Source organism: Brassica napus, chromosome A3 (genome assembly GCF_020379485.1).
Source record: "Brassica napus cultivar Da-Ae chromosome A3, Da-Ae, whole genome shotgun sequence".
NCBI classification, from domain to species: Eukaryota; Viridiplantae; Streptophyta; class Magnoliopsida; order Brassicales; family Brassicaceae; genus Brassica; species Brassica napus.
In genome coordinates this window covers 28,831,336-28,854,449 of record NC_063436.1, presented here as the reverse complement: position 1 = coordinate 28,854,449, position 23,114 = coordinate 28,831,336, and the positions used below count along the sequence as shown (strand labels likewise).

General features: G+C 33.6%; 3 protein-coding genes and 1 pseudogene across 3 annotated transcripts; 3 read left to right on the top strand and 1 right to left on the bottom strand.

Annotated features, from left to right (window-relative positions):
* Nucleotides 1-209: 209 nt before the first annotated feature.
* On the bottom strand, nucleotides 210-1,969 carry LOC106441047 (RING-H2 finger protein ATL13-like). The gene has a single exon (XM_013882825.3). The coding sequence runs from the start codon at nucleotides 1,720-1,722 to the stop codon at nucleotides 364-366; it is 1,359 nt and encodes a 452-aa protein (XP_013738279.1). The 5' UTR covers nucleotides 1,723-1,969; the 3' UTR covers nucleotides 210-363.
* Nucleotides 1,970-11,630: 9,661 nt separating this feature from the next.
* On the top strand, nucleotides 11,631-12,583 carry LOC106444729. The gene is made up of 3 exons (XM_013886177.3): nucleotides 11,631-11,929; nucleotides 12,115-12,244; nucleotides 12,336-12,583. The coding sequence occupies exons 1-3, from the start codon at nucleotides 11,810-11,812 to the stop codon at nucleotides 12,374-12,376; spliced, it is 291 nt and encodes a 96-aa protein (XP_013741631.1). The 5' UTR covers nucleotides 11,631-11,809; the 3' UTR covers nucleotides 12,377-12,583.
* Nucleotides 12,584-13,040: 457 nt separating this feature from the next.
* Nucleotides 13,041-13,876, top strand: LOC106442818 (annotated as a pseudogene).
* A 1,704-nt stretch (nucleotides 13,877-15,580) lies between these two features.
* On the top strand, nucleotides 15,581-16,252 carry LOC125607309 (cyclic nucleotide-gated ion channel 17-like). The gene has a single exon (XM_048777245.1). The coding sequence runs from the start codon at nucleotides 15,776-15,778 to the stop codon at nucleotides 16,076-16,078; it is 303 nt and encodes a 100-aa protein (XP_048633202.1). The 5' UTR covers nucleotides 15,581-15,775; the 3' UTR covers nucleotides 16,079-16,252.
* Nucleotides 16,253-23,114: the final 6,862 nt, after the last annotated feature.

Here is a 23,114-nt window from a genome sequence, read left to right as displayed (position 1 = left end):
AGAATTGAAAGCTTCCAACAAGTTTTTAAAGAGAATATCTTAGAAACGTTTTGGAAGCGAGATTCCGCAAGCTTCCACAAGATTCCGATTCCAATTCCGGTTCCGAAGCGGGAAGCGGACATCCGATGAAGCTTCCGTGCAACGTAGGATGGGATTGACTATTAATTGTCTGGTCCATATATTTAACAACCGAAAAGGATTGGCAAGTATGACGCACCAAAATGTTCTCGACCTCTATGTCTAACAATAAATCTCAACACCATGTTTCTACAATGATTCATCTGGTTTTGCACTTATGAGGAATAACACAAAATTAACAATTGAAAAATAACTAAAACTTGAAAAGAAATATGTTTATAGAAACTAGACATTAGATGGAGAAGAAGAATGAACAACCTTGTTTTGTCTCCCTGCAAGCCAAAGCATAGTCCTCCTAGCAAAAGATGGTGTTTTCACCTCCAAAGATGACTCGTTTTCGCCCTTTTGATTCACTTCTTCACAACTGCTTTCATTTTTCGCATCCTGGTTCGATAACCCAAAAGAGAATGCTCTTCCTGAAGATGATGAAGCCAATGACCCATCCACTTTGACTTCAACCTTACTAGGCTTCTCTTTCTTACCCCTTAACCAAATTTTCGATACCGAAAAACTCTCCCTTCTAACTACATTCTTCTCGGTGGCCTCTTCCACGATCCTCATCGATCCGCTGCCACTAAATTTCAAACTCCCTGATGGATCAAACCCGCATTCAGACATAGCCATCCTGTGGCCGGGCAAGGGACGGTTCTTGCTTGGTACTTTCTTGGTTGAAACATGAACCTTAAGTGCAGTTTCTTCATCCATAATATACTCATATGACCCCATTGAAAAACACCTCCTATCATCTAAACTGCTGCTACTAACAATGTTATTGTTGCTATTACTTCCTTCTTCAATATCAGTGTTCCTAAACTTCCCTAGCTTAACTGCAAAAGGAACAACCTTTTCAACCGAACCACCCAACTCACCATCTTGGTTTTGGTCTCCACGACCCGAACCCGACCGGGTGGGTCCAAGATAATTGCTACCAACAAACCCCAGTTGAGAATTGGACCGTGAATGAGCATTAGTATGCGCATCATTGTCAGCCACACAAGCAATCTCTCTCGAGCTATGCTCACTAGCGGATTCAAGAACGAGGAGAAACGAAGGACGATGATCTCGCTGAGGAGAGAGATCAGAGAGGAGACTCGATCTGCACAAGGGACAAGTCGAGTGAGAGAGAAGCCACGTGTCGATACAATCAACGTGAAAGGCGTGGCTGCATTTAGGCAAAAGCCTAAGCTTGTCCTCTGTTTCGAACTCGCAGAGACACACGGCGCAATCAAAGGGGTAATTCTTGAGACCGATGATGGACTTGTAATGGAAAACAGGTAACGTGTCGATGAAGGATTGGTCGACTCCGGAGTCGTGGAGGTGGAAAAGCTGCTGAAGCTGGCCTTGAAGAGCGGTGACGTTGTCGAAGTAATCTTCGCTGTCTCTGCTCGATGGTGTGAGGAGGAACCTGACTAAGAGATGGAGGAGGCCGGAGATGAAGAAGATGATGGAGAGGATTATGATTATTAGGAGAATGCTTGGACTGATCTTGCTGTTCAGATCGAAGTTTGTGTTGGATCGTGGAAGTGATGAAGGAGAGAGGAGATTCTGAGTTGTCTTGATCATATTTTCCCGAGAAAAGTTCATAGGGTTTGTGAGAAAAAAAAGACAAATCAAGAAGAGGGTTGCTTATTTACTTACAAAAGAGTTAAGCTTTGTTGTTGGTTTCAGACATGGAAGCTGTAAGAGAAAGAGAGAGAAGTTTCACTGTTTCTTCTGAGGTTTGGTTTCTAAAAGAGAGTGATGAATGAGAGAGTTACAGGTTGGACCATTGATGATGAGAGAGGAGATAAATTTTCATTTAAGACTTAACAGTTACACCAAGAAAGGGTGTGCCTCTTGAATCTGCAAGTTTTAGAAACTGGAGTAGTAATATATAAAATAATTAATAGGATTGGATCTGATTTAACCTCAAGACATGTAAAGTCAAATCAAAAATTAGTTTAAGACAAGAAACAAATCAGGGAATGAGTGAATTGAATAATAGGTTTTCCATGAATAACATATTGTGATCTCACCAAATCCCACGCTCCCTCATTTAAATCAACAAGAATACTACAACACTTTCTACAAGATTTTAGTATAGGATGACAACAAATAAAAAAAAAATAGTTTTAAAAAGAAGAATTTTTTTGTTACTTTCTAATTTAACAGTTCATGACTTGTCTGCACGTACAAATTAAACAAATATATTTGGAAATATCATGAACATAACATGACTCCTAATTTTGAGCTAGACAAACCAAATCCCAATATACTATTATTATTTCAAGATGGAACTTCCTTAAATTTTATGCATTTTTTTATTTCAGAAAATATTATATAAATTTAACCTGCTTTCGTATTGTGGTGTTATTTAACTAGGGTATGGTTCAAGTAATACGAGCGGACCGGATGGTTAAAAATTTATTGTTACTTTTCCAAGTAGGAAAAAGGTACGTTGTAGTTGAATGAGGATAATTCCTTTTTTGTCATTAAGCTCAAACGAACTAGCAATTCTTCTACTTGCTCGTGAGCACTGAACGCAATATCTTTCTTCGTCCTTAGCAACAAAAACATTTGCTTGTGAACACACAATATTTTTGTTACTTTTTTTTCCGTCAACTGATTATATTATAGATACGATGAAACTGAAACACGACAAACGGACGAAGATATGTGAATGTGAATTGTATTTTTGTTACTGAAATACGACCAACTGATTATATTTTTGTTACTTTAGTGTATGTGAATTGTGAAATAGTTCTGTAAAAATTAAGAAAATGGAAATTGGAGAACGGAACATTAGGAGAAGAGGACACGGAACCAGAAGCAGGAGCAAGTCTGTTTATCGAGATTTAGTGGGGGCCAGCTTATTAAGTCAAACCAGAAGAGAACACTTTCCTTTTTTCAATTGTTATGTTTTTTCACACAAAACCCTATTTCAAAATGTTCACACGAAACTCTCAACAGGCTATTCTAGATACTACAAGTCTAGAACTGTAGTTGTACTACAATATTGGCATTACTTTTTTGGGCAGTGGATTAACTTTTTCAACTTTGCTGAAAAGGAGAGAGATCCAGGACGAAACAAGAAATCAGCATTATAAGAAGGTTCGATACCTTTCCGTGTTATGACTCAGAAATGAAATATTGTCCTGTGTACTTTTGATTAGTTTTATTATCCAGCCATTGGTTATCCAGTAGTGAATATATTTCCCAAAAAAAAAAAAACGTATATATATTCACATCATGAGTATATATGTAAAAGGCAACACATGTGTACTACTGCATGACCTGTTTATGTAATTTGATATAGATAATGTGATTTTTGTGTTTGGTAAAGATAATGTGATCAATATTATTTTTCGATTTGGCCTTTCGAAGATTCTGAATATAAAATTTAAGGTTATCTCTTAAATATAACTAATGGAATTTAAAATAAATTATTTACTAGATAAAACTCTAAGTAGTATTATCTGTTTTCGCATTTTTATAAACTAGGCAAAGAGCCCGTGCGATATCGCACGGGAACTCATTTTATAAAAAATATATTATAATCTATAATTTATAATTTTATATGTCTGATAAAAAATTAAATCATATAAATAATTAAATTTAGTTTTGATGATTAAAATATGATTTACGAAGTATTCAAATATATATATATATATATTATAAACCTTAATGTTCCCTTTAATTTTTTATCAAAACACATATTGCATACAATTGTGTCTTTATCCTTTTTAAGTTTTTTCATACATTTTTCACATGATAGTTATCTTCAACCAACTTTTGAACAAAATGCAATTTTTTTTTTGCATGATATATAATTTTTTTTCCTATTTAAGAAATAATATTAAAATTATTAGTTTATAATTTTAAACACTTATAATATATATGTTGGTAATTGTTGTTTTGTATATTTATCTACCTGCTTTATTTATTGAAAATTAATATTCAGAAAATTGAATATTGTAATAAATATATGTTGATTTACGTTAATATGACCCGTCTCATTTATAATATATTTTTTTAATTTTTGGGAGAATTCTTATAAAATACCAACACTTATTATATAAACTAACACATCCCTTATATACTAAAGCGCAAGTCGCTTGGCGAATCAGGTTTTGACACATAAGCAATGTATTAAAATAACTAACTAAGTAAAATAAATTGAAAAAACCCACGTTAATCCATTCTTCTTTTTCTTGCAATTCCAAATACATAAATTCCTATATTTTCTCAAATAATCTTATCCCACGTCCAAAATTCAAATTTTTTTAAAAAAGTTTTTTACATATTTTTATCTACTATTTTACACACCAATCAAAATAGAGCGCATGATACTGGTTAAAAAAATAACTTATTTTTAGTTTTTAGATTGCTATATTTTCTCAAATTCCCACGACCACTTTCACGTCATACCGCAATACCGCATATGTACGTAACTCCCAAAACCATGTCACAAAATCTAACAGTTTCAACTTCTTTATTCTTGCTTCCTTCTTCTCCATGTTTCATATTCTTCATCAAAAAAATTCTCAGATTTTAAGTGCATCAGCAAAAATCAATAGAGGTTTGTGACTACTATATTTGTGGTCATTTTTCAATTCTGCTTAAATCTATATCTTTTGATTCTTTTAGCGTGATTCAGATAGAATATGTCACTTAAATATATTGTTGTTTCCAAGTTTTTTTTCAATAAAAGAATTACAAAGCTTATTTCTTCAAAAAAATACAGGAAAATAAGAACACGGTTTGCAAATGAGGAGATAATAGGAATTCAGTTATGTCCCAACTTTTTTGTAGACACTACATAGCGAAAAGAAATACCGTCCAATAGAAACGGTAATTGATTCTGCAAACTCTACAGTTCTACTTCTGTCTTTGCTTTTTCATAATTTCGATTCAAATTATTATTACAAATTAGCTTTGCACTTCCCGCACAAGCACTGATCTTCATTGTGTCTTATGTTTTTGTATATTTTACAGTTTGTTCAATGTTTTTTTTTAACTGCAGTTTGTTCAATGTTATCATCACACATATTCATGTCAAATCGTTTCAGTTACCCTTGCCACCTTTTCATACAAATTAATATGAAGTCTCGATCGTGAACCAAATATGTTTCTCTTAATGAGAGTAACTCATTTCAAAGCTGGTGCATTATATATGGTGTAAGATATCACAGTGTTAATATATCTTAATATTGATAACAAATTTTAGGAATTCTTTACCCCGTACGTAGTACGGGACGGAACACTAGTTACTTAAATAAAACCAATATTTTTTAAAGCAATCCCACTTTGAGATGAAAAGAAACCTTGTTTAGATGAAAAGTTGCAACTTTGACATTATTTTTTTCACCATTTTATTATTAGTAGATTAGTGAAAATTTGATTTGAAAAATGCATGGGAGAGACTATTTATAGATTTTTTAAAGCCTATTTGAATAGTCACAACCCTTCAATATGAATAGTCGCATTCTTCTAATACTCACAACTTCTCACTTTTTAAAAGATATTAGTGAATAGTCACAACTTTTATACTATTTTTAGAAGGACACAACCTTACAACATATAACTTTTAGAAAAGACACAACCCTCTACACATATTTTTTTAAAAGACACAATCTTTCAACATAATTGAAGTTCACAACCTTAGGAATTAATTGGAAAAGACACAACCTTACAACATAGAACTTTTAGAAAAGACACAACCCTTTACACTACCCTTTCAAAAGACACAACCTTTCAACATAAGTAGATTCACAACCTTAGAAATTAATTGGAAAATACACAACCTTCCAACATAGAACTTTTAGAAAAGACACAACCTTTTACACTTCTTTTTCAAAAGACACAACCTTTCAACATAAGTGGACTCACAACCTTTGGAATTAATTGGGATTGCTATTATTAGTAGATATAGATATTAGACACTAAAAGTTTTGGTGCTCAATGTTTTGGCGATAGTCTTATAGTTAGAAAGTCCACTCGCTTTTGACGTACATCATTACATATCCTTAAGACCTTTTTTTTTGTAACTGAAATCCTTAAGACCTTAACCTTCAAATTTCTACCTAATTATTTAAATATTGCAAAATCTTTTATAAAGTAAGAAATTTAAAGGAGACAAATAATAATAAAAATAATCTGAAGGAGGAAAACACGTAAAAGGTTTTTTTTTGGTCTAAAACACGTAAAAGGTTATCTTCCAGAAAGATATAATAGTATAGAGTTAAACGTTTCTGTTGTTTATTGAAGAAATATACATTTTGCTCCCTCTAGGTTTTAGGTTTTACATGTTTTCTTTCGGAGTCACCTGCTCCTCTTGACCAATAGAACATTACATAACAACTACATGAATTGTTTTTTGACAAAACGAGTATTGTAACTATTTGTTTTTACTTTATTTTGATTTCCAACATTTTATTGAAAAAAAAAACTGGCTAAGTGGAACTTGAACTCGTCATAGCTCAAATATGAACTGAGGCAAGCCACATGATAGCCGATACCGTATTGTATAGGCTAAAGATATCAAAATCATAGATGTTAGCATGAGGAACAAAGCTTGGACATTTTGAAACATGTATATTAATACTCTAATAATACTCAAAAGAAAGCGATTAGACTCATCTACACGAAACATGATGAATGTTGTCTAACCGAATACATATACAGAAAATAAAAAATATATGCACGAGTTAAATCACATATTATAGAATTTGGTTTAGTAAAAAGCGATGATGAGACAATGAACTTATATATAAGCCACAAACATAATAAAAGTGGTAGACTTCATAATTCATACACAAGAGGATACAGAAAACACAGACCAGCTAATTCGTTTTTGTTTTTAAGTAATACTTGTATATATGAAGATAATGACAAACATCTTAGAGTTGGGATCAATGGGACAACGAATTTTTCAAGTTAGATCGCCGACACTCTTGTAACCACTAATTAATTTGTCATTACATGGTTTTAAATTCTTTAATAATTCCACCTAAAATTGAATTTAAGAGATTCGTCAATTGTTGAAATTTTCTGCATTCGACACCTTTCTCGCGAAACAATATTAAAATGCCACAATACACATATACATAGGACTATATGAGATGGTTTAATGAGACATTGAACCTGATGAAGAGGGAAAAAATCCCATGTGCTATACAGATAACATTTATTGCTTTGCTGCTAATAAATTCCAGACCCTTACTTAACTGTCCATCTACACAAAAACTATACTATAATAAAGTTGTAAAATATTATAATGTCTTTTAAGCAAAACCATGCAGAAACTTTGTCATACCATTCAAATGAAGACTTTATGTTGTGTGAAGAACTTGAACACTTTTAGCAAAAAGAAGAACTTGAACACTAACTTTAGATCTACACATTCACCTAGGTCAAACCTCAAAACAGTTGTTTCCACTACACCTCGCTTGATTTTTTGGACAATACATGACCGGTTTTATGCACAGTTAAAACAACATCAATACTATTAAAACTGAAGGGTCTTTTTTGAGTTCACCTTGAAGTTTTGAAATATTTACAACTTCATGCCACTAAATTATTTTAAACATATGCTTTTTAATTATCTTTATTATTTTTTCAAAAAAAGTTTTATTCCAACAAACATTTGTCTACCGGAGCTTTTGAATATCTGTAACAGAATCTCAACTTCAAACATATCATTATCTTACTCCCATGATTTTCTCTCTCGACAAAACACATAAAATTTCAAAACTACCAATCTTGAAAGCATTTTCTTTTGTGCTTCAATGGCAGCTCACAACAAAAACAACAAAAAAATGGCAGAGAATGACTTCTCACTGAAAGAGTCATGTCCGAAGATCGGGGGTGGAAGATCAATTCCCGGCGGCGAATTGCTAACGTCATCATTCGACCTCCTGGAGCGAATGTCATTGCGAGTAAATCTCATCGAGGCTCAAGATTTGGTTCCTGCATGGAAACAATACTAATCCTGAGGTTTTAGAAAAAGGGTTTTTAGGGAACGTTGTCGTGAGGAGCACGGCATCGCAGACACGGACCATGAGTCCGGTTTGGAACGAGGACATGATGTTTGTTGTGGTTGAGCCGTTTGAAGAGTTTGATACTTAGTTTGGAGGACAAGTTAGGTCAAAAAGAAGAGTGTTTAGGGAAATGTGAGATAAAGTTATCTAGGGTTGAGACAAGGGTGTTGCCAGGACCTGTACTGCCTATCTGGTACAACCTTGTCGGGGACTCGAGGAAATTCGCCGGGAGGCTTCATTTGCGGGTTTCGTTGGACGGAGGTTACCATGTGTTGGACGAGTCGACTCAGGTTTGATGCCTATGAAGTCACGGGACGATCGTGGAACGACTGATGCATATTGTGTGGCGAAATACGGAAAAAAAAATTGTATTAAGAACACGGACCATTGTAGATAATTTTAGTTCAAAATGGAACGAGCAGTATACAGTGTACTATACTTGCACATTTCCATTTATTTGGAAGAGATGTGATTGAGTATATGCTTGATTTTGGATCTAATATTTGGAGTACAAGATGAGGAAGAGCCAATTTCGAACGGCTTATCACTTTCTCCACTGAGTTTGTTGATTCTTGGATTTGGTTTGATTTGGTTTGCAAGTGGAAGAGTCCGGTAACAACTATACTTGCACATTTCCATATATTTTTAATATTGAAAATAACAGCTTTTGTGTCAAAATTTAAACATTTGTTTACATTTTGAAATATTTATAAATAAATAGGACAAAGGCTAATATTTGGAAAATAAACGGGAGCAAATTTGAATTTAGATCTTTAATATTAAAAACTCGAATATTATTTTAATAGAGATTATGGAAATTTAATAGATCTATAACAACTTTAAGAATATCCCTCTAAATTCTCACTATCTTTTATATCTTCTCAGTATATAAAAATATATTTTACATAGTAATATATTGATTGTATTGATTTTATATTAGCAAGGAAATCTAATTAAAAATCATAATAAACATCAAAATACTTATAATATTCTATTATTAAGTGGATACTGGCAACAGTTTTAATATAATAAAAATCATAATATTTTATTTATGGAATTTATCATTAAAATAAGTTTAAATCATATATTTATCAAATACATGACAGAATGTACAAATAGATTTACGCCTCTGCATATAAATTGTGAACCGAAAACCAAACTTAAACTGAACAAAAAAACGAGATCAAACAAACAAAAACAAAAGCAAAATCGGATCAACGTTCATAAATGTCTAAACGGTTCTATATCTATTAAACTGAAAAACCGAAACCAAATGAATAACTTAAATATCCAAAATATAGTTTATATACCTAAAAATATTAATTAAATTTAGTTTTATATAAAATATTCTAAAAATACAATTTATAAACCGAATTAGCCAAAAATCTTAATTACCCTATTACTTTTTATTCAATATATTGAAAACTATCCTAATTTCTTGATTAAAAAAATCACATGAATATTTTCATCTGAAATGATTAAATTTATCAGAGTTATCCGATATTTTATCAGAAAATAAAAAAAAATATAATTTTACCTGACTTATTTCAAATTATCCGAAAACAGGTATCAAACCAAAACCAAATTGAACTTGAGATTTTGTCGGATTTTAACATTGTTATGAAAACTAAACCAAAATTGAAACTAAACCCAAATGAATAATTGAATGGTACTTATATCTTTTGAACCGAGAACCACAACTAAAAAAAATACTGAAACCGAACCGAAAATCGAACGTCCATGCCTAAACATATTAGTGAGCAAACAAACGGGTGAATAAAATTTTCAAAACAAAAATAATCCCGCGCTTTAAAAGCGCGGGTCAAAATCTAGTCTATATTATTAAAGTTGAAGTACACATTGAGATTGTTTGGCAAAATAGATAGTAGTTAAAAAAATAATATTGTTTGGACACATAGATAGCAGTAAGTTAGAAAAAATAATAATGGGCTTATGCTACTAAAACAATTTAAAGTCCATTACATTTTATTAAAAAGTAATAGGTCTATGTTACTTGATATATATATTCAAATCAAAATAATATCTATATTATTAAAGTTGAAATACGCATTGAGATTGTTTGGCAATATGGATAGTAGTTAAGAAAATAGTATTGTTTGGACACATGGATAGCAGTAAGTTATGGAAAAAAATAATAGGCTTATGCTACTAAAACAATTTGAAGTCCATTACATTATATTAAAAAGTAATGGGTCTATGTTACTTGATATATATATTCAAATCAAAATAATAATTTAAAATTGATTTATATCAAAAATTCATTCAAAATATACATATATTCAAAATTTGATTTTTACTAACATATTTTCCAATAACTATTATAAAAATGTTTTCAATATATATAAGAAAAATACAATACAAAGCCCAATTTTAAACACCAAATTAAATTATGGTTTTTATATTTCACATTAAATTTTAAAATATAATATATGTGATTATTTATATGATTGTATAAAATATTATTAATTATAAAAAAAACTTATTTGATGGTACGTATAAAATATAATTAATTATATGATAACACATATTTTGTAACCTATGATGACACATATAGGATATATATATATATATATATAATATTGATTAGGGATGGACGTTCGGGTTCGTTTTCAGGTCTTTTTGAGATTTCATGTTTAGTTCAGATCTTTAAGGATTTAGTTCAGATTTGGATAACTAATTTAAATAGGTTTTGTTTAAATATTTGGATAGAGGATAAATAATTATTTAAGTATTTTTGGAGTTTTGAGTATATTTTAACTATAAAAGATATTTATGTTTGATTATTTGTATATATTTTCAAGCATTTAAGCGAACTTAAAAGTATCATATATATTCTGGATGTTTTTATATATATTAAATCTAAAAATAATTAATATATAAGTATATAAATCTATTTTTGATACCCAAAATATTTCGGTTCGGATCGGATTAGATTTCAATTCTTCAAATACCAAAATTTTGAATAATTAAGATATTTAATCAATTCCGGTTCAGATTTAGTACTACTTATTCGGATTGGGATCGGTTCAATTCGTCGAATTCGAGTTTTTTGTTCAACCCTAAATAGTGACATAAAAAACAAATAGCATTATATTTTTTAAAAAAATACACCCGCACGGGCGTGCGGGTCAAAATCTAGTTTAACTTATTAGTTATTACTAACCAATTTTCTAGCGTACATACATTATTACATATAGCTTATAATTAACGCTAGAATATTTACATGGAATTTACTAAAAACTGACTATCTGTAAACATCTATAGACATAAAAAAAAAAACTTTTCTTCCAATTCTACAGTTATGCTGATTTAAACTTGTGTATCTATAGAAACGTATCCAGATCATCTCATAATGGGCTTGAGAATACAGCTTATAAGCACTTTAAGAAACTTATTGGGTTTCTATTAATCTCGGCCCATCTTCAGCTAAAAAGCTCGCTAGCATAGATACGCAAATACTTTATACAAACGCCGCGACCCAAAACGCTACTTTGCCTAAAAACGCGAAAAACAGAAGTAAAACGATTCTGTAAGAGAAGACGAAAAAGAGACAGAACATATCAAAGACGACGGAGACTTGCAGATTTCGTGTGGAACAAACCCTTCCTCTCTCTCTCTCTCGACTGGATTGAATGAGAAACCCTCCTCCTCCGTCTCTGCTCTCCCTCACCGTCAACGCCGCCTTGTTATACATCTCACGCATCAACGATCTATCGCATCTTCCTGAACACATCGTCCTTGAACTCTTCGAGGTAGTTAAGAAAAAAATCTTCATCTCTGTTCTCCTTTTTGATCAGTTGTGTGTTGTGGGTTTTTCGAATTCAGTGTAAAGTTAAGAGCTTTTGCGCTCGTGTAGGCTCAGATTACTTGTTTAGATGTGTTTTTGTATCTGTTCATAAATTAATGATTGGTTAGTGTTTCTAATTGATTGGAGAAGAGGACATTGAAAGCTGGGAAGTTGAATGAGAGAGTTCTTAGAGTCTTTATGGCAACTGGAAACGAAGAAGTTTTTGCTATCATCGCTGATCTGAAGATTAAAATCGACCTTACTCCCATTGTTCCTACTCGTAAGTCTTTAGTTCTTTTGATCTTTACTTGAAGGTTAATAAGTACTTCATACTTGTTTGTTGAGAGTTTGGGTTGTTTCACTTGCTGCAGGATGTGATGAGAAATTTAGAATGAACTGGAGTAGACGCTAGTTGATTGAAGATGGCGAGGAGCGGTGTTTGGAAGCTTGATCCCATGTGTTGAAAGGTCGGTTCCAAATTGTATTTTTCGGATTATTTAGTGGGAAACAACAGTGTAGATAACTGAAGATACATTGACAGATCTTTTCTTTTGCTTTTCTGTGTAAATATTTAATGAAAGGGGTCAAAATTATATAAGCTTCCCTGTTTTCTTCTTCATCAGTGATCATATACAGTCTTTTTATTATAGAGTTCACAATTGAAGCTTGTTCCTTCCTTCAGTGTTTGATCCTGACCTAATATAGAGTGATGAATTGGTTATCTTATCTTTTTTAGCTGACTTTCTTTTTTTGGAACATTCAAGATAATTTCAAGATACTTTAATGTTAACTTATGCCAATTGTTGAACTCAATAGTGTCGAGTTGCAGATTGGGAATTGAAGTGTTAGCAATGTTCTTACTCGCTGATTTGTATAGAGAATCTTTTTAGCTCCCTATCTCCAGGGGCGTCCCTTGGCACAGCCAACCGAAGCATTGGCCTAGGGCCCCCATTTTTTAAGACCTCCATTTTTAAAAGTTTTATTATAATTTTTATAAATAATTTTGGATTTTACTGTTTTGTAAAGTAAAAAAAATATACCAATGTCAAAATGAATTAAATTCAGTCCATTACTAAATGTCAGTGAAAAAACAAAAATAATATTAATAAGGAAACATTAAAAATAAAATGAATCCACAATTAGATAGGCCCCCAATTTATTTTTTGTTTATGGCCTCCATAACTCTAGGGACGCCCCTGCCTATCTCTGCAGGTTTTATTCAGATAGGAAAGAAAGCAAAGAAGCCATATGGCCAGTGAATGATCCAATCTCCAAATCATATAAACTCTCTCTCAAACCTCCTGAGAATCTCTTGTCTGGAAACAGAATTAGTAGATACACTGACAACAACAACAACAAGTCCAAGTCTTCTAAACTCCCTTGGTACAAGACCATTCTCGATCTCGATCCAGGAAGTGAGATTGTCTTGAAATTGAACTGAGTCTTCATCCTCTGATGTATGCTCGCTCTCTTCATCGATCCTTTATACGTCTTCGTCCCATCCATTGGCGGAAACAAAGACTACCCCTGCCCAAGAACCGACACGAACTTGAGACTCCTCGTCACCTTCTTCAGAATCATCGCTGATCTCTTCTACTTGCTCCACATTTTTATCAAGTTGAGGACAAGTTTCGTCGCTCCCAACTCGAGCACTGGAGTGTTTGGTAGAGGCGAGTTTGTGATGGATCCCGAGGCTATTGCTTGGAGGTATCTCAAGTCTGACTTCATTATTACCTCATAGCAACTTTGCCTCTTCCTCAGTTGGTTATCTGAACCGATTTCTTCAACTCAATTATACTAATAAGCTTCATACTTGGGCTTTGCTTCCAAAATCAACCTTGAACTTACCGTCTTCTACAAGAACAGTTAAGGCCTCAGTTGAAGTGGAAGCATTCGCTCTTAGAGCTGAGGACTTGAAGTTTATTGTGAATCAGTTTAGGAGGCTACACAGCAAGAAGCTTCAACATACTTTCAGATTCTACTCTCACCATTGGAGGAATTGGGCTGCTTGCTTCATACAAGGCCCTCTTCGTTTGTACATCTAGAAGATACATCTGGAAGGTGCATCTAGATGGTTCATCTAGATGTCTTATCCAGATTCTCCATCTGGGTGTTGTTCGTTTCTTCATTTCGTCTATGCATCCAGATGAATCATATGAATGCAACTATGTTCGTTTGCTTTTCATTTTTTAACTTCCATCTGCATCCAGGTGGACTTGATAATAAAATGACTAAAATATAATTTTTTACGTTTCGGCGGAAAAATAACATTTCTACGGTTTTGGCCGAAAATATTTTTGCAGTTTTTGAGGAAATATGTGTTTTTTGCAAAAAAAGTGCATTTCTGTGGTTTTGGCGGAAAAATATGTTTTATGGGTTTGGCGGAAAAATACGTTTTTGCGGTTTGGACGGAAAAAGTGTGTTTTGAAGTTTTGGCGGGAAAAGTGTTTTTGACGGGAAAAGTTTTTTTCACGATTTTGGCGGGAATTTTATTTTTATTTTTTGCGATTTGGCGGAAAAAGCATTTTTGCGGTTTTGGCGGGAAAATACATTTTTCGGTTTTGGCGGGAAAATACATTTTTGCGGTTTTGGCAAAATACATTTTTCCGGTTTTGGCGAAAAAATACGATTTTCCGGTTTTGGCGGAAAAATGCGTTTTCCGGTTTTGGCGGGAAATAAGTTTTTTCGGTTTTGGCGGGAAAATATATTTTTTCCAGTTTGGCGGGAAAATATATTTTCCGGTTTTGGCAGAATAATACATTTTCCGGTTTTGGCGGAATAATACATTTTTCCTGTTTTGGCGGGAAAATGCGTTTTTCCGATTTTGTTGGGAAAATACATTTTTCGGTTTTAGCGGAAAAAATACATTTTTTGGTTTTGGCGAGAAAATGAGTCTTTCCGGTTTTAGCGGGAAAATACGTTTTCCTATTTTAGCGGAAAAATATGTCTTTCTGGTTTTGGCGGGAAAATTTCGTTTTCCGGTTTTGGCGGTAAAAATGTGTTTTTCAGTTTTGGCGGGAAAATGCGTTTTCTGATTTTAGCGGGAAAATACGTTTTTCCGGTTTTGACGGAAAATTTTCATTTTCTGGTTTTGGCGGTAAAATTGTGTTTTTCAGTTTTGGCGGAAAAATGCGTTTTCCGGTTTTGGCGGAAAAATTCCATTTTCTGGTTTTGGCGGGAAAATTCCGTTTTACGGTTTTGGCGGGAAAATTCCATTTTCTGGTTTTGACGGGAAAATTTCATTTTCTGGTTTTGGCGGGAAAATTGTGTTTTTCGGTTTTGGCGAAAAATGCATTTTTTTGGTTTTGACGAGAAAATGCGTTGTTTCCGGTTTTGGCGGAAAATGCTTTTTGCGGTTTTGGCCGGAAAGTGCTTTTTGGAGTTTTGACGGGGATATGTGTTTTTTGGGTTTTGGTCGAAAAGTGTGGTTTTACTGGTTTAGCAAAAAAAAATTATTTTTATGAAAATGTGTGTTTTATGTGTTTTTGTGGAAAAACGCATCTTGCGGTTTTGGCGGGAAAGTGTGTTTTTCTGTTTTTGCGAGAAAATACATTTTTTGGTTATAGTGGAAAAATGTATATGCAAAAAAATATAATTTACGGTTTAAAAATAATATTTTGCTTTTAAAAAACCATTTTTGTCATTTATCATTTTGGACTGAACCAGATGCATCTGCATCGAGATACACCATCAAGACTCACCTTCGTTTGGGTGAGAATTTGAGATGAGTTTTTAAAAATTCAGCTGGGTGATCCATTTGGATGTAACATTATAATGCACAAAACGAACATCAATTTGCATCTTCACTTAGATGGATCACCTGGGTGAACAAAGGAAGAGGGCCCAAGCTGCTTGGCTGAGAAACAATAGAAGCGCTATGGAGAATCATCTCACTGCGGTTGAATCAAAGCAAAGTGATGAAGAGAAAGAAGTAGAAGTAGGAGGAGAAGAAGGAGAAGAGTGTGTTGACTCAAGTCCAAAAACAAAGATGAACACTGGAGTTATGGTTTTGGCTTCACGTTTTGCAGCTAATACAAGACGTGGTATTGCAGCTCAGAGACCTCGGTTTAAGAAACCTGAAGATCCTGATTTCTCTGCTGAGCCTGATGACTGACTGATTTTTAATAACCAGACAAGAAGCTGACTTAATTTTTTTTAGTTACACATGAGATTGTTATGAACTTATGATAAGTAGTACCTTACCATTGTTATGACAAGAAGGCCTCATAAACATCTTTTGTAATCTACACTTAGAAAGTTTTTATTTTTAAGGAACTTGTTCTAGTTACTGTTGTGTCTAGCAACTCTTTTAAAAAATAGACTTTCAAATTGTTAAAAGAACAGTTATTAAATTTATAGCAAATATCTATACCTCTAAAATCTCAAGCCAGTACTAGTTACTGTTGTGTCTAGAAACCGTTTGGAAAGAAAACAGTTATTTTCTTGAGCATGTTTTGCGTATTCAAAGCTGCGAGATGTGTTTTAATATATGATTGTTATATCTATGTTGCATGTAGTTTTCAGAACTAACAGTTTCATTTCAAAGTTGACGTCTTAGAATTTCTACGCATAGAAGAGTTGCATATTCTATTTATTTTCCTACAAGAAGACTAGAAGAGTAGCATATTGTTATGTCGTGGTTCTGTCAGCATTGAGAAACAAAATGAATGGTACGAAAACGGTTGTTTTCTTTACATGTTTTGCATATTGCTATTGACGCAAAATTCTTATAAAAAATATAAAGAAAGGTCTAGATATTGACATGATCTATAGATATAAGGAACTTGTTCCATTCATTTTAAGGAACTTGTTCTAGTTACTGTTGTGTCTAGAAACTCTTTTTAAAAAGGGAAATTGGGCCCAATGACCATGAAAAAAACAATAATTCACATACTAGCTATTTAACCTAATATTTCTATACACACTGTTACAATTATATATTAATACGCTAATACCCTTGAAACATCACCGGCTCAACCTGCTGCTATAATTAAATAAATATTTTAATTATTAACTTTACAAAAGTAACTTGTGTCTCACCGTCGTTCACATCTTTCTCTTTTAACTTTCACAGTCGTTCACTGAATTCCTCCAACACTCCAACGCCTCAACTCTGCATGTAAGACAGAGTTTCCATCTCCTTCGTCCTCCATTGTCACTCGTTTTCGGAGTTAGGGGTCTCCGTTAGGGTTTAAGCGGCGGTTAGTAACACACCCTTTCTACCGAACTTCTCCAACTCGATTCTTCTCAGATCTTTGAAACTTCTGTAAGTTCTCCTTGTTTTCCATTGATTCTCTTCACCGTCTTCTCGTCCCTGCTTATTTTCTTTCAATTTGGAGCTCCTCTCAGAATTAGGGTACATAAGGTATTGTATATAAATGGAATAGTACAAATGTCTGTCCACATAGTATAGTAATTGTGAGATTGTTGATGAAATTTTCTATGTCGATGGCGAAGAATTGTGGCGAATAATAGAGTTTTAAAGACTCTTATGGTGAGAAACAAGACTTGTGCAGTGGCGATCACCTCTATATCTACAATCGAAACCAATGTAGTTATTTATGCATATAGAATAGAAATGTAAAACAATATGTATTTTCATATTTTGTAATATGATATATTTTGTTACTATACTATTTTATCATATTCCATTCTATTTGAAGGTTACTAAAAAGTGATATTTTGTTTATACATATAGTTTGTAATTTTCTTAAGTTCTCACTATGGCTACATGTTTTTGAATCTGTAAAAAACATACAATGATCTACATTGTATAATTTAATATTAAATATATAATATTATGTATTTTCTAGATTTTGGTATGTGGGTTTAGGGTTTATATTTGGGTTAGGGTTTAGTGATTAGAGTTTAGGGTTTAGTATTTAAAAGGCGAGGTGGTATGGTTAGGTCATCATTAACTTCTTTCCATGCAATTATATACATTTTATAATTTTACCAGTATGTATTGTGTTATTTATTTTGTTCTATTCTATTTGGGTTTGAAGATTATATTTGGGTTTAGGGTTTAGGGTTTAGGATTTATGGTTTATGATTTAGGGTTTAGGGTTTAATCAATACAACTTGTCTGTGTGAGATCTTTTATGCATAATCTATTTGAAATAGAATATGAAAAATTATATGTTCGAACTATTCTATTTGAGATAGAATCGATTAACAAACTATTCTACTTGAGATGAAATTGCATGATCTGTAACAAATGCGCTATCGTTCTGCATCATCGTAATGTTTGAAATATAAAAAGTTCATTTCTATATAAAATACAATGGATTACTCTGTTATAACCATGTTTCCAGATATTATCATTTGAAAAGCATCGAATACTTACAACACATATATCTTGGCCTGTAATACGTGAATTATGCTATTTATCTATATGGAATAGCAATTTTAATAACATCAAATATCCATTACATTTACATATGTTTTGTTACACATACAAATATTATTACCTAATGTCGATGCATACTCTTTCATCATATGTATGAAATATATCTGATGTACGCTTTCAGTACAGTTCTGTGATTGTTAATAAGCCACAAAAAAACAACCACGTCATTTACTTTAGACAATTCAACTGGAAACTTGTTGCTGGTAAGGGTATAACCGGTTAGATTGAGTGCAAAAAGCCTGATATTTAATTATGTCAAAATCATGACTACTTCCTTAATTTGACACTCATATATGGCTATCTCACTAATAAGCCCTTTTAAAAAAATAGACTTTCAAATTGTTAAAAGAACAGTTATTAAATTTATAGCAAATATCTATACCTCTAAAATCTCAAGCCAGTACTAGTTACTGTTGTGTCTAGAAACCGTTTGGAAAGAAAACAGTTATTTTCTTGAGCATGTTTTGCGTATTCAAAGCTGCGAGATGTGTTTTAATATATGATTGTTATATCTATGTTGCATGTAGTTTTCAGAACTAACAGTTTCATTTCAAAGTTGACGTCTTAGAATTTCTACGCATAGAAGAGTTGCATATTCTATTTATTTTCCTACAAGAAGACTAGAAGAGTAGCATATTGTTATGTCGTGGTTCTGTCAGCATTGAGAAACAAAATGAATGGTACGAAAACGGTTGTTTTCTTTACATGTTTTGCATATTGCTATTGACGCAAAATTCTTATAAAAAATATAAAGAAAGGTCTAGATATTGACATGATCTATAGATATAACCCAAATCATAGTCTACATTACAGGATTACATTGCATACAAATTGGCTTTTCTTTTAATAATGGCAACAAGACCGTCTCAAGGTAATGATGGATTCTGAGCAGACGATTTAAAAAGTCTTTTAAATATATTACTTGTAACGCATCTTTCTAGAAATTTCGAGTCCCAAATAATACAGTATAATTAGTGATCTTGTGCATATGCAATTATTTATATGCATTAGCTTTAATGATAGTGTCGATAGACGTAAAAATGGTTATAGATATGGCCTTAAACATTCCTTTCCGAAATGGAGAAAATGAATTTTAGCTGAATCTTAATTAGTCAGCAACTGAATAGTTATTCTGCAAGTCAATATGGTTGTTAATTGTTAAATATGACATACACAATATATATACATTGCATGCATATGTCAAGAGATGCCAATGCCATGGCAGTTGTACCTAAACGTGTAGTTGCTCACTACAAAAGTTAAGTTCATGTCCCCTTTCTAAAAAGCTCAAATTCAACATTAGGTTTCAATCATGTAAGGTGGAGATTTGTGATCCCTTTTTGTTATAATACTTATAATACATACTTATATTCGTAAATCATTATCTTCACGTCCATCTCATGGATATAATTAAAATTAATAAAGAAAAAGAACATAAATATATCAAACATGAAACAGGTCTTTGAGTAAAGTTGCAGCATTTGCTCATTATTTTATTTTCCACTTGAAGATTTTTCAATTACACTATAACATTGCTGTTATTATGAGTTTCTTTTTGTCACTTCAATATCAAGTATTGGCATGGTGCATGATGAATCTTTTGTGTGAGATAAACTGAATCTAGTTTAATATTTAAGAGTTTTCAATACCAGAGTGTAGCATGCCTTATTCTTACTTTTAGCTGATGATATGTGTAAGGAGAAGATATTGATTATGAACTGTTAACTTGTTTTACATTGAGCAATTGCTCTGTTTATATATACAACGTAAACACATAAACCTTATTAGATAAGGACTCTTTGGAGTTATCTATAACTAATATAACTAATGTATATCCTTCTAAGTATATCCTCCTAATACTCCCCCTCAAGTTGGAGAGTGAAGATCCTGAACACCCAACTTGGATGATAAAAATTCAAACTGAGAACGTCCTAATGCCTTGGTGAGAATGTCAGCAATTTGATCTTTTGTACGAACATGTTGTGTAGAAATGAGCTTAGCCTTGATAGCATCACGAACACAATGACAATCTCTTTCAATATGTTTGGTTCTTTCATGGAAAACTGGATTTGCTGCAATATGTAACGCAGCCTTACTGTCACAGTAGAAGAGAACTGGTTTATTAACCTTAAGACCAAGATCCTTAACGAGTGGAACGACCCATTTCATCTCTTTCGTAGCTGCCGCCATCGCCCTATACTCAGCTTCGGCAGAAGAATGCGACACAGTCCTTTGTTTCTTAGTTTTCCACGAAATAGGACATCCTCCAAGAAATACCACATAAGCACTTAATGAACGTCTAGTTTTCGGACAAGTGCTCCAATCTGCATCAACATATACTGATAGCTCAAGATTGCTGTCTGAACGCATAAGAATTCCTTGACCTGGACTTCCTTTCAAGAAACGAACAACACGTAGAGCTGCTTCCCAATGAACTTGATGTGGAGCTTTCATAAATTGTGACAACAGATGAATAGAGTATCCAAGTTCAGGTCGTGTGATCGAGAGATACACAAGACGCCCAACGAGACGTCTATACTGCTTAGGATCCGAATACAGAGGACCTTTATCAGTAGCAAGATGATGATTAGCCTCAAGTGGAGTTGAAGCTGGTTTGGCTCCTAGAAGACCGCAATCAGTGACAATGTCTAACGCGTATTTTCGTTGAGACAAGAAGATTCCTTCAGGAGCTCTAGCGACTTCAATTCCTAAGAAATACTTGAGTTTGCCAAGATCCTTCATACGGAAACATTTACTCACATATTCTTTAAACTGATCAAGTAACTCAAGATCATTACTGGCGATGACTAAATCATCAACGTAAACTAGCACGCGGACTTCTTTCTCTCCTTTTGTGTACATAAACAATGAGTAGTCTTCATAAGACTGCACACAACCAAACTCTATCAAAGCGTTAGATAACTTGGCATACCAGCACCGAGGTGCTTGTTTTAGACCATAGATTGCTTTGCACAGACGACAAACTTTGTTTGGATCAGAATGAGTGAAGCCAGGTGGTAATTTCATATAAACCTCCTCCTCAAGATCACCATGAAGAAACGCGTTGTGGACGTCCATTTGATGAACTTCCCAACCTTTTGCTGCAGCAATGGCAAGAAGACCACGCACAGTACACATCTTTACAACAGGAGCAAATGTTTCTTCATAATCATCACCTTCGACCTGTCTGTTTCCACACGCAACTAGCCGGGATTTGTGTCTTTCTATGCTTCCATTGGCGTTGTACTTTATGCGATGAACCCACTTAGAACTAATAGCCTTTTTGCCAGGAGGTAAGGTGGCAATGTCCCATGTGCCTAGTTCTTCATGTGCAACGACCTCATGCTTCATTGCATCCCTCCACACTTTCTCTTTAATCGCATCAGAATATCTTTTTGGTTCAACACCAGCAGTAACAGCAGCTAGGAACGCCTTGTGTGTTGCTGAAAAATTCATGTCAGTAATATATTTATCCAGCGGGTAGGGTGTGTTACCTGGATTGTTTCTTGACGACGTTGATGGAGTAGATGCGTGAGCGAGAGGGGTTTCTTGAGCACACTGAGCGTTGTATAGTACGAAGTCTCTGAGTTTAGTAGACTGTTCACGTGTTCTTTGTCCTCTACCTAACTGTTCTGTGGACTCATTTAATTCATTTACCACAATAGAGTCTGGAGTATCAGTTTGATCAGAGGTTACTGGTTCCTGTGACTGATTTTGTAACAGGGGCTGGTCTACTGAAGGTATAGCTGGTTCCGATACTTCTGACTCTTGAGACTGAACTTGTATTTGTTCTCCTTCCACTGGAGAAACGTCAGACTGTTCTAAGCTCCCCCTTTCACTGGAGATGGGAGCGTTTGAAATTTCCCAGTCATCATCACTCGCTATAGACAACTGAGGCATTGGTTGAGATGTAGATGACTTGACAACATTTATGGAAGCTAAAGGAAACTCTGTTTCATGGAAGATAACATCTCTGGAGATAAAGAACTCCTTCTTTTCCAGATCATAAACTTTCCATCCCTTTTGACCAAAAGGATAACCTACAAAGATACACTTCGCGCTTCTTGGACTGAACTTGTTCTTATCTCTTAACTTGAGATGCACATAACACAAGCATCCGAAGACTTTCAGATGATCATAATTCGGTATTTCGCCATAAAGTATTTCATATGGAGATTTTCCTTTAAGAACAGATGATGGCGTGCGATTGATAAGATGTGATGCTGTAAGTATAGCTTCACCCCAAAATTTTACAGGTAGACTTGCTTGGAATAACAGAGCTCTGGCTACATTCAGAATATGGCGATGTTTTCTCTCAACACGTCCGTTCTGCTGTGGTGTAGCAACACAAGAGGTCTGATGAAGTATTCCATTCTCTCTGAAGTAAGATGATAGACACATAAACTCTGTGCCGTTGTCACTTCTTACCATCTTAACCTCTTTAGTAAACTGTTTAAGCGCCATCGTGACAAAATTCTGAAGCACCATACGAACTTCAGACTTCTCAAGAAGTAGATATGTCCATACTGAACGAGAGTAATCGTCTACGATAGTGAGAAAGTAAACTGCTCCTGATGAGGCTTTGGTACGATAAGGACCCCATACGTCACAATGTATAAGCTCAAAACAATCTTTAGTTTTATTAGAACTGTCATAAAAAATTTCTCTGGTCTGTTTTGCTCGAAAACAAGTATCACAAGGATGGGGAGCAACAGATTTATTTGAAAGCGAACACAACTTT